Source organism: Terrapene carolina, unplaced genomic scaffold (assembly GCF_002925995.2).
Source record: "Terrapene carolina triunguis isolate 2854851 unplaced genomic scaffold, T_m_triunguis-2.0 Scaffold192, whole genome shotgun sequence".
Taxonomy (NCBI): domain Eukaryota; kingdom Metazoa; phylum Chordata; order Testudines; family Emydidae; genus Terrapene; species Terrapene triunguis.
In genome coordinates, this window is record NW_020664543.1 from 1,228,072 (window position 1) to 1,242,482 (window position 14,411).

The following is a 14,411-nucleotide window of genomic DNA, read 5'->3' on the forward strand; positions in this document are numbered from 1 at the left end:
TCCGCTCGGGCCGTAGGAGAAGCAGAGGCTGCGCTAGAGGGGCAGAGAGCAGAGCTGCCTTGGGCCAGGCCCCCCACTTCCCTCCTCCCCGCACCCCAGTAGGGGGTGGAAGTGGCAGCTCAAAGGGGATGCTGTAGGGAGGCGAAACGCACCGAGAGAGGGCGAGAGAAACAATTCCAGCACGGCCAGCACCTTGGGCTCCAGCCACCGAGGCGTCAAACCTGCCACAAGTACGTGTGAGGGCAGGTGGGCGGGCTGGCAAGGCGCTGGGTGTTTGTGCTGGGGGCATCAGGGATGCCAGGGGCTGCCCCTGTTCAAATGGCCAAACAAAGGCAGCACCCGGGGCATCAGCCAGAGCTCACCTGGGATCATGGCACCCGGATCCCCCACTACATGAGCTCACCAGCAGCAGGGAGCACATGCAGCCCTCGGCTTGGGCCTAAGCCCGCACTCCCAGGGGAGCTCTGGGCCCTGGAGCCTAGGCTGGGAAATGACTGTTCAGAGTTTGACAGATCTCCTGCTGTTCCCTGCTGCTCCATCTGGGACACCTCCGCGTTCCCCAGCACGGCTCGGAGCAGCTCTGCTCAGCTCTGTGCTCCCACAGCAGCCTGCACCCTTCGCCGGGGCAGGGCTGGCGTCAACAACAAAGGTGCCCCAGCCTACTTGGTCCTTCCACCAGGCATCTGGGGCAAAGGCCCTTAAGGACAGGCAGTGCCAACAGCTCCAGTGATGTGCCACTGCCCTGGCACAGCCGGGCATGTCTGTGGGGGGCAGGGGAGTGATTTGCTTGCTTGGTCCCATGCCCATTGCAGTGTTTGCTGGGTAAGAGGATCTCGTTTCCTGGCTTTGTCACAAGAAGCCAGGGAAGGCCTGTGTCTGCATCATGTCCTTGCACCCTGGAAACCCCAAGGACAGGGGAAGCGGGGTGGGCACACAGTCCAGCTCCCCTGCCCCATGCCTACCAGGCCTTGCCTGGGCCCCTCCTCCTCTCACTCGCTGGGATTTGTGCTCAGTTCAGCCCGGTCCTTAATGCTGCCTGGAGTTTATTTCAGGATGTTTTGCCTTACAGGCTTGAGGCTTTCTCAGGAAGTGAATTTACATATTCCCGGCCTCTCCTGGAGAGCTTCCAGCCTGGACAGGAAAAAACAAAGTCCGGGTATAAGAGTGCAAGCGTGTGTGTCTGTGCCTGTGCATTCCGTATGCATGTGTCTGCCTGTGTGTGTAGCTGTGCGAGGTGGTGAGTGTGAGCTCGGCCAGCTCCGTGCACAGCATGTGAGCCGTGTGAGCAGGTGCTTGCCTCCTTTTCCTGCTCCAGGATGGCCTGGGAAACGAACTGCTTTGTCTCAGTGGGAATTTCCTGGTTAGGGTTTGTCAGCCCAGCTGAGCAGACCCCAGGAGATGGGTTTTCTCAGACTGGGTCTGCTTTGGGTTCCAGCGGGAAACGCCTAACAACTGGAAGCCTCTTTTCCCTGGCTTATTATACAGCAGAGAAAGAGACAGACTTCCAGAGTCACAGTGTATACGTCTCTGCACGCACTCAGGCACCCTCGCACGCTCATCCATGTGCATGCACACTTACACAAAAACTCTCATGCATGCACGAGTACACTGGCACATGCTCACACGCCCAAGCACACAGTCAAAGGGCAGCATAGGGTTAAGGAAACCAGGCCTGTCAGGGCATCAGTGCTTCCCAGGGGGCCGGCAGGTTCTCCTCTGGAATTCTCTCTCTCTGTGAAATTCTCCAGCTGATTTGTTCTGTGTCTCTGTCCCTGAGAGAGGAGAAGGAAGGGGCAGCCCAGTGGGGAGAGGCTGGGGAGCGGGGAAGAGAGCATGAGGCACCCCAGCGCCAACCCCCCTGTGCATCCTGCGAGGGTGATGGGAGGGCACAGCCTTTGCCCACGGAGCGTGTGCACTCAGGTCACTGTCTGTAGTGTGTAAGGCTCCTAGGCAGGGGAGGGGGGTTGGTGCCTGGCTGAGCTCAGATCATGGGGTTTCCCTGAGATTCTCAGTCTGTGCCCTCTGCCCTCGCTCAGCAGCTGAGAGCACTGGCGAGGGCACCGTGTCCCTGCTGTGCCCCAGGCAGGGGACACCCAGCCTCCCCCACACCCTCCTTCAGAAGGCGGGGCAGGCACCCGGGGGATGAGTGAGGGGATGGAACCCTTTGCCAAGAGTACATGTGGGCTGGGGTTTCCCTTCAGTGACTCCCGCGCCATCCCCAGCCCATCCCTCCCCACCTCTGTTCCCCCTCCCCTCTGGGCTGCTCTCCGCTGTAATTAACATGACTCATAAACCAAATATTCTGCCCTTGAACTCCCGCCACAAAGCAGAGAGCGGAGGAATTTGCAGCTGCCCTGATGTGGCCGAGTGCTCATGCTACCCATGTGTCCCGTGCACCCAAGTGTCCCTATTCGGAGCCTGGCTTTAAAAGCAAAAGCAAATTCTGTCGTAACCACTTGACTCCAGGTGGCCAGGCCGGTCATGCCTGTGCCTTAACCTGTCTCCAGAGGCACCAGGCCAAGGGGAGCTGTGGGCACTCAGCACCTCTCTGGATCAGGCCCTGGGGGGGAAGGTGCTGCAGCACCCTGGATTGGAGCAGCTTTAGCCAGCAATGCCTAGGCAGTGCCCTGCGCCACCTCCTCCCCCGCTGTCCCCGGGCTAGCCGTGATGTCCAGCGCGAGGCCTGTAGCTGCAGCAGTGCTCTCCATGACACCTGTCTGGCTTCTCAGGCATGTCCCCCTGAAAAGCCTTGGCTCCTACTACCCCAAGCTGCGCCTGCGTGTCTGCCGAGGGCCCTGTCCATGCACCCTGGGGGTCCCTGTGTACCAGCAGAGCTGCTGCAGGCCAGGAGATGCCGAGGGCTCCGCCCCTCTCCTCGGCGTCGGCTGGACTCTGCCGTGACTCAAAAGGGGCTGAGCGGGATCAGCGCGAGGGAGAGCGGCTGCCCAGCGAGGAGCGTGGTGCCATGGGCGAATGCAAATATTATCCTTGGCCCGGCCCCTCGCTGAGCACACAGTCCCAAGCTCCAAGAGCCCGTCTCCTTTGGCTGCTGGCTCCCAACTGGGCTCCTGATTGCCAGAAGACTTTGGTTCCTTAAAACTCTTCCTGAAAAGAGACACTGGGCAGGCTCCTGCCGAGTGCTGGCTGCCAGCTGGGCCACCGGCTTCTGATCCCAGGGTGGCAGCTGGCCCCTTTGCCGCTGCCCCTTTTGTGTACGGTGGGGAGCGGGGCCTGCGTGTGCCCTGGCGCTAGAGATGTTTGTTTCCTGCCTGGCACTGACCGTGCAATGTGCCCCTTCTCGCCCACGCTGCCCGGTGTAAGCGACACTGGGTACCAGATTGGGGGGGGGGGGGGGGGGGAGAGCTTCGGCTGAGCTGACAGAGCGCAGCCAGGGGCTGAATGCACAGATCTGCACTGCTTGTGGGAGCTGCTTGCGTAGGGGGCCACCCCACTCTGCAGGGAGGGCTGAAGTGCCCCCCAGCTAGGGGACAGAGCTCCCATTCTGCAGAATGTGCACCTCAACAGGCAGAGGTGCATACCCCTCCGAGAGGGAGAGCCCCTCTCCCCATCCATTAATCCCCCCCCCCACACTGCTCCAGACACTCTCCCAATGAACTCCCCTCCTGCCTGCCCCATTGGCCTTCCCTTTCCCCCTTTCCCATTAGGGTTTTTTTTCCCTGCTGGGGGCTTGGCCTCTGGGGCCAGAAGGGGCCAAGCAGTCCCGTGGGCCTCTGCAGGGCTTGGCGGCAGCAGAGAGGCAGGTGCTAGCAAGAAGCCTCCTCTCCGAGCCCAGTACTGGGGGGCTGGGAGGAGAAAAAAGGGGCTGAGCTGGGGAGATGCTGCTCCTGAGCGCCCAGCCAGCCCTGCGGTACCATGGTGCTGCTGCCCATATGGCCACTGCCCAGGGGAGGGGCTTGGGGGGAGGTGCCCAATGAGAGACGCGCCCCCCACCCCCAGCTCTGCCCTCTCCTGGGCCCTTGGAGCTGGGACCCGTGTCTGGGGCGGGCGCCGGTGCTAGTGAGTCCCTGGGGAGGTCGGGACGGGTTCGTGTTACGCAGGGAAGTCCTGGCCCTACCGGAGAGAGTCCAGGCTGTCACTGGGGGAAGCGTGCCGAGCGCATGGGCTGTGCCTGACAGCCAGGGCTAGTGACCCGACACCTCTGCCCAGTCGTTGGGTTACCTCTGCAGGCTACAGATCTTCCCATTCATCCCCAGAGACGCCATTATCTGCTGAGTATTTTTCCAGTCAGCAGGCGAAGTGTGAGCGCTGTGGCCAGGGGTTCCGCAGTCCTCCCTCACGACGCCAATGGGCAGCAGCCCGAGGAAGGCTTGGCTAAGCACTGCAGGATCTGGCTCCAGTGTTAGCCCCACCTTCTCCCACCCCAGGTAACTCCCTGCCCAGCGCTGAATGCTCAGGCACGGGCGGGGGGGACAAACTGACACAGCATCTGCCCGCCCTGCTCCGGATTTCCCCTCAGCTGGCAGGCGAGCGGCGCTGTCCCAGGGAGCCTCATGCTTGGCTCTGCCGGAGCAGCCCCCGCCTAGCCCAGGACTCCAGGTACTTGCGTGAAGCTGTAGCAGGCCCACCCGGGTCAGCCAGCGGCGTTTGGCTCGGGGTGCTGGGCCCGATGACTCACTGCTGCCAGTCGCAGTACAGCTGGGGCTGGGGGCGAACGGGGTTGAGGCTGTTGGAGGGTGGGAGGGAGGTTTGTGGCCAGGCCTCTGGCACCTGTGGGGCAGGGCTGGCTGGAAGGAAGGATCCAGCTGGAGCAGCCGCCCAGGGCCTGCTGTGGCCAGGAATGTTTTGTGCAAGGCCGGCACTGTGGTCATTCCTGGGCGTGCAGAGACCCAGGCCAGCGCTGGGGAAGGGGAGACAGAGCCTAGAGCTGCTGAAAGGCTGATGTGGATTTGAATTAATTGGAGAAACGGGAGCTAGGGCTGCTGGGTGGGGCCGGCAGGGTCTCTCTTCCCCCCTCCCCCTATGCAGTGGGCAGCAGCTCAGGCTGTGGTGCCCGGCTCTGACCTGCTAGAAGCTCTGAGGAGCCAGAGGTGGGAGCGGCCTACTGGACCCCTTGCCCAATGTGATGCCTCCCTAATGCCCGGTCCACGTGATGGAGCTTCCACCATCTCCCCTGCCCGGTGCAGGTCACTGCCAGGCTGCTTCCCCTCCCGGGGTCTGGATTGCCCCCAGGTAGCATGCTTCCCGGCGCCTCTCCCTCCAGGCGGGCACGCTGCCAATCCCTTACTGCCCCACCCAGCACCAGCTGTCAGCCCCCTCCTGGGCCGGGCTCACGTGCAGCCCCGGTGGCATTCCCATAAACAGCCAGTGCAACCAGCAGCAATGCCGGCAGCCCAGCCGGGGCCCCATGCACTCCTGCACCTTGCCCTGGGGCTGGGCCTGGGCCGTGCAGGGCATGTGCTCCCTGGGGCTCACCAGAGCCCGCTCGCTGCTCCTGGTGCAGTGACGGGGTGGGGTGAAGGGAGGCTGCGCCCCTCCCCCATGGGGCTCTAGCCCAGCTCAAACCCACTGCAGGAAGGACAAGCAAAGAGACCAGCAGTTACACCTGCACTGCCCCTCGGTGCTGCAGGGCCAGGGCCTGTACCAGGCTCGCAGGCCCTGGCAACTTGCCCAGCCCAGCCTAGGGCATCCCTTAGGGCCGGGGGTGGGGGAACTGGGGCCAGGAAGGGCCCTGCAGCCTCTCCAAGCTGGGCCTGCCACAGACCTTCTGACCCAGTTCTCAGCGGCTCCTTGGTGCTGCAGGGGTGGGGACGAGGCTATGGTTGCCAACCCTCCAGGATTGGCCTGGAGTCTCCAGGAATTAAAGATTAATCTTTAATTAAAGATTATGTCATGGGATTAAATCTCCAGGAATACGTCCAAACAAAATTGGCAACCCAAGGTGGGGCCAAGGCAGTCCAGCCCCCCCATCCCCTTCCCCACAGCTCTGCAGGCTGCTGCTCCCCACACCCAGTCCATGGCCCCGTGGGGTGCACTGCGTGTCCATCTCCGGGACAAACCCACCACTGGTCTGGGGCCTGCCCAGAGCGCCTGGCAGGGGCTGACCTCCCCACTGGCCTTTCCCCCAGCAGGATGGAGGGGCCCTGGGCACTGAGCTTCCTACTGCTGGCCTGCCTGCTGCTGCCCGACTCCACGCTGAGCCAGCCCAGCCACCCCGAGGAGGAGCAGGGAGAGGCCACGCGGGCACCGTCCCACCGCCACGCTGCCAGGTTAGGGGGCAGGGGGCGCCAACTCGGACGGGGCTTCACGGGGCTCGTTTGCCTCACAGAACAGCCAGCACATGGCTGAGCTGAAGGAGACCCTGCCCCAGGTGGGACAAGAGGCATCCCCCAGGCCTGCAGTCACTAGGGGAGGAGCTGAGCACGCCGCTTGGAAACGCCTGCTCCCGGGGGAGGGCCAGGGAAAGGGCGGTGGGGTACTCCCCAGCTGGGGCGCATGGGGGATGGGCAGCAGCGCACCTCTCCACTGCTCAGTGGAGTGGGCTTGGGCAGGTCCCTGGGGTGGCCGGCTTCCTCCACACACAGCAGGTCCCCAGGGCAGCAGCTCCCCTCACCTCCTCAGTGCATCCCGGGGCAGCCCCCTCGTCCCAGGGGTTGTTGAGGCTGCTTTCCCAGCTCCCACCCTGAGGCCTCAGTGCTGCTCTTTGATTGGTACCTCCCAGGGCCGAACGGGACCACGAGAAATATCATCGCAACCTGGACAAGCAGCCTCCCCGCTCCCAGTGCGTGCGCTGCTGCAACCCCCCCACGCACTCCTCTGCCTACCCCATGTACCAGCCCCTGCCCCACATCAACATCACCATCCTGAAAGGTAAGGGGACCTAGCCACCTCACTGGCTGGACAGTGCAGGGGGCCTGGGACAGAATCCTGGATCCATGGGGACAGGCGAAATCCTGCTCCCCTCAGCGGTGTCTGGACTAGAGGGCAGTGTGAGGCCAGAGGCTGGGGCAGAACGGAGCTCTGTCTCCACCTCCCCTCATAGCCTCGTCCACAAGGCCCCCAGTGCTGCCCTGCGATGCAGAGTGGGTGTCACGTGCTCTCAGCTCATCCTGGGGCCCCTGGCACCCCCGAGTGCTGGGCAGTGGGAATCGGCTTTTCGGGGGGGCCTGAAGCGCCACCTGGCCTCCATGTTCCCAGGGCACCGAGCAGCATTGCGCTGGAGCGTCTTCCCAGGACCACGTGTGGGGCTGGGCTCCAGCTGCTGCCGTCACTTGTCTCCCTGGGCACCACTCTGGTCACTGGGGCTGCTGCTCTTGGACAAACCTCATGGTTCAGTTCCTTTAGCACCCCCCTGCAAAGGGCCAGATTTGGAAACGCTCCTTGTGCTAAAGCCAGGGGCCAGAGGCTAGAACCCCCAATCCGAGTCACTGCCCAGAGCAGAGCGGGGGGTGCGGGCATCGACCAGGGAGCACCAGGGTAGCAGAGGACGTGGGTCTGGGCATGGGCAGGGGACCTGGGAGCACAGGGTAATCAAGAACATGGCAGCAGCTCCGGGAGCCTTTTGTTCAGGCCTGGGCCCTCTCGGTATCATCAGTGGGCAGAACTGGACTCAGCCTCAGCCCCAGGGCTGCCCTCGGTAGAAGGGAAGGGGACTGTGGCACCGGCACTGTCCTACAGCCTGGAGGGTACACGGGGGAATCAGCCCAGAATCTGAGCAAAGGCACCAGGCGGTAACAACCACTGGGCCCCCTGGGAATGCTGCAGGGCAGCCGGAGCTGGTAGCCCATGCGTGGAGCTGCAGGAATGCCCGGGGGAGAGCTAGGGAAGGTTGGTGGCTGGGAAAGCCGGAGTCCCTGCAGCGTGGGGCTGGCAGGGCGCAGGGGGAGAGCACTGAGGCTTGCGGGTGGGAACGCAGCCCAAGCTAAGCCCTGGAAGGTGGGTGGCCTCCAGGCAGGGAGCTCTAACGTGTGGGGTGCTGCAGTGAGGATGAGCAGGCACTCGGCTCTGCTTGGGAGCCCGTTTTGCTGTGCCCGGCTCACGCCCTGGGGCTGGCACTACAGCTGTGTGCTTCATCCAGCCCCGGCTGGCTGTTCTGAGTGGGCAAGGATGGTGCTGGCCTCTCCAGTGCAAACAACGTCCGTCTTGCCTTGCCCAGGTGAGAAAGGAGACAGGGGCGAGCGAGGCCTGCAGGGAAAGTTTGGCAAAGCCGGATCGGCAGGCAGCAGGGGCCACACGGGGCCCAAGGGCCAGAAGGGGAGCATCGGGGCCACGGGGGAGGCATGCAAAAGTCACTACGCTGCGTTCTCCGTGGGCCGCAAGAAGCCTCTGCACAGCAACGACTACTACCAGACGCTGCTCTTCGACACCGAGTTTGTCAACCTCTACGACCACTTCAACATGTTCACGGGCAAGTTCTACTGCTACGTGCCCGGCATCTACTACTTTGCGCTCAACGTGCACACCTGGAACCAGAAGGAGACCTACCTGCACATGGTGAAGAACGGGGTCGAGGTGGTGATCCTCTATGCCCAGCAGAGCGACCGGAGCATCATGCAGAGCCAGAGCGTCATGCTGGAGCTGCAGGAGCAGGACGAGGTCTGGGTGCGTCTCTTCAAGGGCGAGCGGGAGAACGCCGTCTTCAGCGACGAGTACGACACCTACGTCACCTTCAGCGGCTACCTGATCAAGCACAGCGGGGAGCTGTGACCCCAGGCCTGGGCTGTCCAGCTAGTCCTCCCCCAAGGCCATCACCCATCTCCTGCTCCGCTCCTCTTCCTGGTGGCAGATCCGTCGCAGACCGCCAAGCCCTGTCATGCCTGTGCCCGCTCCCTGCTCCCCGTCCTCAGCTGGGGCACGACCCTCTCCAGGGCCGTCCTCTGTCATTGCACGACGGTGCTCTAATGCCGTCAGTGGCTGTATACATATGGACATGCCCCCCCCCCCCACATGCCTTGCTCAGCTAACTGGGATGAGATGTATTGGGGGGGGACTTCCCCAGCCTCCCTGCTGGCGTGATTTGTGATAGGAAGAGCTATTCCAGCGAGGGAAACAGGCCTTCCTCGGGCAGCAGACGGCACGGGCTGGTATTCATTGGGATGCTGTGGCGAGGAGCCTCCCCCAGGTGTGTGCTTTGGACACGCTGGCCTAGTGGCTAACAAATCCGAGTCCTGGCACACACTTTTGCACCAGTTGAATGGTGCCCCGTTCTGGTACAGTTACGTGGGTGCAGACATGACCTCAGGGCAAGGGCCAGCAGCCCTGGTTGCGCAGTGCTGCCTGTGTCCTTGCCCAGAAGCAGAAGTTGCTCAGCACCAAGCAGGCGCAGGGCTCCCTGCTGGGAAGGGACAGGGAAATGGCAGCTCCCTGGAGGCATCTGCTTCATCCACAGGGACCCTGGGATTTACAGGGTGCAGAGATGCCATCTAGCAGCAGCAGGTGCTGTAGGGACCTGCCTTGCTGGCTGCGAGTGGGGCCTGGGAGCAGCGTCACACGACTCCCAATAAACCCTCCTTCAACGTGGAGCTGGCAGATTGACCTGCTGCAGCTTCCCCTTCCCGTTCGGCTCTGCTCCCCACCCACCCTCACACAGGGTCCGGTCAGGGCATGCCTCTGTGCAGGCTCTCGGGATCCACGCCAGGGTGTCCAGCGAGGCCATGAGACCCCAGCTGCTCCCCCCATTCAGGGCACAGTGCTGAATAGCCCTCCCCCAGGCCCCGCACTCCTCAATGGCTGACGGTCACCACCCTCGAGTCGCTGCTCCCCCGCAGCCGGGGGGCTGGTTTCCAGCTGGCAGCGCTGGTTGCAATGGGCTTGGGCTTAGTCCCTCCTTCCTTGGTTAGTTCTGCTGGTCAGGCTTTTTATCTCTGTCGGTACAACACAGAGCGGGGCCGGGGCAGCGTGCTGCTCCCCCAGGCTCTCTGCACTGCTCTGTAATCACATTAAACGCTGAGAGGGCTGGATTGCTCGCTGGGTCTTGGCTTCGGGCTCCTTTCTCCACTCACACTCAGAGGCCCTGTGAGGGGACCCTTGGGCCTGGCTGGCGGAGCTGGGACTCTCCCCCCAAGACGCCCTTTCCTCCATGGGAACCCTACAAACTGCCTGAACTGGGCCCCTCCGTCTCTGGAGCTCTCACTGGCCTCAGCGAGCAGCAGCAGGACTCTGGCCCCACAGCCCTGCCCAGAGCGCAGGAACCTCTCTCCTCTGGGGGCAGCACACGCCCTTGTGCCTTCCCACTCCACACCTTTGCTTAGATTTGTGCACTTCCCTCCCTAGGTGCACGTCCCTTGGCATCCCGTGTGTGGGGGCAGGGACCCAGTGCTCGGAGCTGGGCATTGCACATGCTCTTCCCTCCCACCTGGCTGGAGACAGGGATAAAGTCCCCCCTCCCCCCGACCTGCAGCCCTCCCGCAGTGACAGCTAAGCCAGGAAGCGCAGGGTGGCAGAGGCCAGCTTGGGAGCATGGCTGGTCCTCAGAGGAGAGGACAGCATGGGGGAGCAGGTGGGATCTGGGCTCAGCCAGCAGCAGTCCCACAGGGCGACAGATGGCCGGGGAGGTGAACCCTGCCGCGGCACAGGGCCACTCCAGATACATGTGGGAGTAAGGATACGTGGTGCGGGGGGGGCCTGGACACGTACAGGCACATGCAGTGGCAGGGCAAGGGGCACTGCACACCCACTGGGCAGAGCGAGGGAGGGGGTGTGCATTGGCGTCGAATGTTTGTAGCCACACTATCAAGAATGGCAGCTAAGCCCTGGGTGCCCAGCCTGGACCCCAGACAGGCCGAGCCCTGCAGCACCCAGTCACTTTGTGGAGCTCCTTTGCCGATCTGAGAGCCAGGTCCTGGTGCCTGTGGCTGGCTGAGCACAGGACTCAGAGCTGCCAACGCTTGGCCTTGGCAGCTGAGCAGAGCGCAGGGGCCAGCCCTGCTGTCCTGGGCTGGGTGGGTCCTTGGAAGCCGGGGGCTGGGCCAGCCAGCTGGCTGGGGGTGGCCTTCCAAGAAGAATATAGGGAGAGGCGTTCTGGAGCAGAGCAGGGATGAGGTCACTCACACCAGAGTCTGCCTCATGGGGTCAGGAGAAACATTCCAGGAAAAGCCTCTGGAGTTATGTGTGGTCACAATGTCATTCTCCCTAGCAGACACAAACTTAGGAACATTCCCTTCCTGGGCCTTAGTTGTATCCAGAACCAACTCTGGGTCAACTGACAAATTCTTAAGTAGCATAAACCGAGAAGCACTTTCTGTCTGCTCCACAGACAAAAGCCTGGAGGTACATTCTCCTTCATTAGGCACACTGCTATTTGCAACAGACAAACAATTGAAAACAGTTTTTCCTTCAACAGATAAACTGTTGCGTTCCACAAATAGTGTCTCACTACACTGTATTCAGAGTGGTAGCCGTGTTAGTCTGTATCAGCAAAAACAATGAGGAGTCCTTGTGGCACCTTAGAGACTAACAAATGTATTTGGGCGTAAGCTTTCATGGGCTAGAACCCACTTCATCAGATGCATGGAGTGGAAAATACAGTAGGCAGATATAAATACACAGCACATGAAAAGATGGGAGTTGCCGTACCGAGTTGGGGAGTCAATGCTAACGAGGCCGATTCAATTAGGATGTGGCCCATTCCCAACAGTTGACAAGAAGGGGTGAGTATCAACAGAAGGAAAATTATTTTTTGTAGTGACCCAGCCACTCCCAGGCTTTATTCAGGCCTAATTTGATGGTGTCACGTTTGCAAGCTACACCGAGCTGCTTTAAACAAATAATTTCTACCTTTTTCAGGCTTACTTTCACAAACTTTACTAGCTAACAATTCATCACTTACCGAGACTGTACCCCTTCCTTCCTCAGTTAGGGCTTTAACCTGATCACCAACTTTAATTTGCTCTAGAGAAACATTTCTCTGAACCCTATCGAATGCCAGATTCACTTCTGAGATACCAGATACTCAGCAATTTCTTCCACATATGCACTGCCTTTTGGCACAGATAAACAGCTATCTTTCTCAGAGAAACATTTGGAGAAACCCTCCATAGGCAAATCCTTGCCCCAAGTAGACACAGGTTCAAGATTATTTCTTTCCTGTGACTGATTTATGCCAACCGGACAGAACAAAGCTTTAATATCATCCCCAATCAAAAGATCCTTAGGCAAATACTTCCTTGCACAAGCTATAACTTCATGTTTAATACCATTGCATTCAAGATGGATTCTGGCTAAAGGCACATGTACAGTAAATTTATAGTGGATTACAATATTCACAGTCTGATTTGGTAAATAATCTTCCTTTTTGAGAAGATCTGCTTTAACAAGAGTGATGTCAGAAGCTGTAATTTGTCCTAAACAGCTTTTCCCATTGACTTTTACATTCTCTGCACAAGTTATGGGGTTACCTTCACCTGAGCTCACAGTAGAAGCATTTACATAAAAGGTGTCAGTGTTGGGGTAAATTTGGTTACACACTAGAGTCAAACAGCATACCAACACTGTTACAAACCGGATAGAGTCAATCCCCATCTTTGCTGCTGAGAGGAGCTGGCTTTTCAGGATGATACAGTTCCTGTTGTTCCTTTATTCTCTTGAGTTGGAGCTTAAGTCTGTCCACTTTTGCCTTAGCTTCTACGTCCTGCAATCAATGTTCTTTTGATATCTGAACTATCGGAATACAGCATAGACAGGGACTGTTGATTACATTGTATGATTTACACTGCACATTGATTATATGTATGATCCTACTCATACATATGTAAATGCACAAAAACACAAACATTATCTCCCCACATGTCTTTTGAGGATTATTTATTTTGCAGGATGTTTAACCCTTTCTGGCCAGGCGTGTCAGACCATTCCCAGGAACGTTAAGAAGAAATAAACATGACTTCCGTGGGCAAAGCTTTGTCTTTAAAGGGCCATCGCCAGTGAAAGCCAGGCTGCAGGCTGCAAACACCGGCTTTGCCAAACCAAGCAGATGTCTCCCCAGTGTTACCCAAAATAGTCCCAAGAAGAGTTGTTCAAAAGCAAATGCGTTTCCTGGCAGCATATGAGCCAGCCCTGCTGCACCGAGGACCTGAGAGCAACGCTGACTTCAGGGGTGCCCACTGGCCGAGCTGAGAGAGCCTCTTAAGCCCCAGGCCCTGCTCTTCCAGACACCCCGAGTGATCGTGGACAAGTCCTCAGTTCCCACCTGGACCCCAGAAATCACAGCCCTGCCCTACTGCACAGGGGGAGGGGAATGTTAAATACTGCAAAGCGCCCAGACTCAACGGTGATGCGGGGGTGGTGGTGGGGGCAGATAATTACCCGAGAAGACAGAGGGATTTTTTAAAATCTCATGCGCTGTCTATTCCCGGAGAAGGCTAGCTAGCTCCCGTAGGGGTCATACTGACCCCGGCCACTCTGCTGAGCCTGCAGCCAGAGAGGGCAGGAGAAACAGACTCGCCAGCCCCCGAGAAGTGGCTGCTCCTGGTTCACTGTCCGTGGGGAGCCTGGTGCGGAAAGGGGGCACCGTCCTGAGCCAGGAGTCTGTTTGTGTCACGGCGCTGGCAGTTCCCCTCGCGCCAGGGCTGGCTAGTGCCCAGGCTTGATGGGGGGCCGGGCGCTCAGAGGGAAGGCTGCCTGTCCCCAGCCTTTCCCCTGCCAGCCTCACTATTAATCTGTCCAAGTATGGTGCGTGACCAACCTGTTCCCCTGCAGCTGAGAGGGGACGTGGGAAGAGGGGAAAGTCACCCACCCTGCTTGGCCAGGGCTTCTGTCAGGGATCTTAAACAAGATTATCTGGAGCCCAAACCAGCCCTCTGGAGCCTGCTCGCCATGTAGTGTGTGGGGGGAGAACGGGACACCCTGGGGCCACATCCCTCCTCATGTCGGGGTGGCACCTTGCGCGCTTATGGCGCTCTACAGCCAAAGATCATCGCCCTGGCTCGGGGCTCTGTGCCCCCCAGCCCCGCACCGGCTCCCCTTCCCCACACAGCAAACAAACTAGGTCCTTCCTGCCAGCCGGCCCCAGGAGCGCACCCCCGTGCTAGGTTGACAGCCACCCCGGTGCTCGGGCCCAGCTTCCCCCCCCCCGCCCGGCCCACCCCCGGCCCGGCCCCCCCCCCCCCCCCCCCCCCCGGCCCGCGCCCCCCCGCCCCGCCCCCCCCCCCCCCCCCCCCCCCCCGCGTGCTGGGCCACGAGCTGCCCCGGGCTGGAGCCTGAGCGCGCGGCCCGGGATTGGCCGGGGCCGGGGCGGCCCCATGTGACCCGGGGCGGGGGCTGAGCCGGGGCGGGAGGACGCGGGAGATGGACGGAGGGCGGCGGGATGGAGCCAAGAGCGGGGAGAAGAGGGGGCCGGAGCCGGGGCCGGAGGTGAAGAGGAGGTGAGCGGGCCGGGCCGGGCTGCATGTGCCCCATGGCACGGGGGTGCATGGCCCGTGCCGGGGGGGCGGGGGTGCGTGGCCCGTGCCGGGGGG

At 60.7% G+C, this 14,411-nt stretch overlaps 1 protein-coding gene across 1 annotated transcript in view; it reads left to right on the forward strand.

Moving 5' to 3' along the window:
* Positions 1-14,411, forward strand: part of ENGASE (endo-beta-N-acetylglucosaminidase) — a 23,745-nt gene continuing 9,334 nt past the window's right edge. The window contains exons 1-4 of the mRNA XM_029912161.1: positions 1-230; positions 6,087-6,227; positions 6,680-6,828; positions 8,114-8,660. Coding sequence (XP_029768021.1) covers positions 6,091-6,227; positions 6,680-6,828; positions 8,114-8,660 — 833 coding nt within the window. The 5' untranslated portion in view covers positions 1-230; positions 6,087-6,090. The remainder of the gene's footprint in view (positions 231-6,086; positions 6,228-6,679; positions 6,829-8,113; positions 8,661-14,411) is intronic.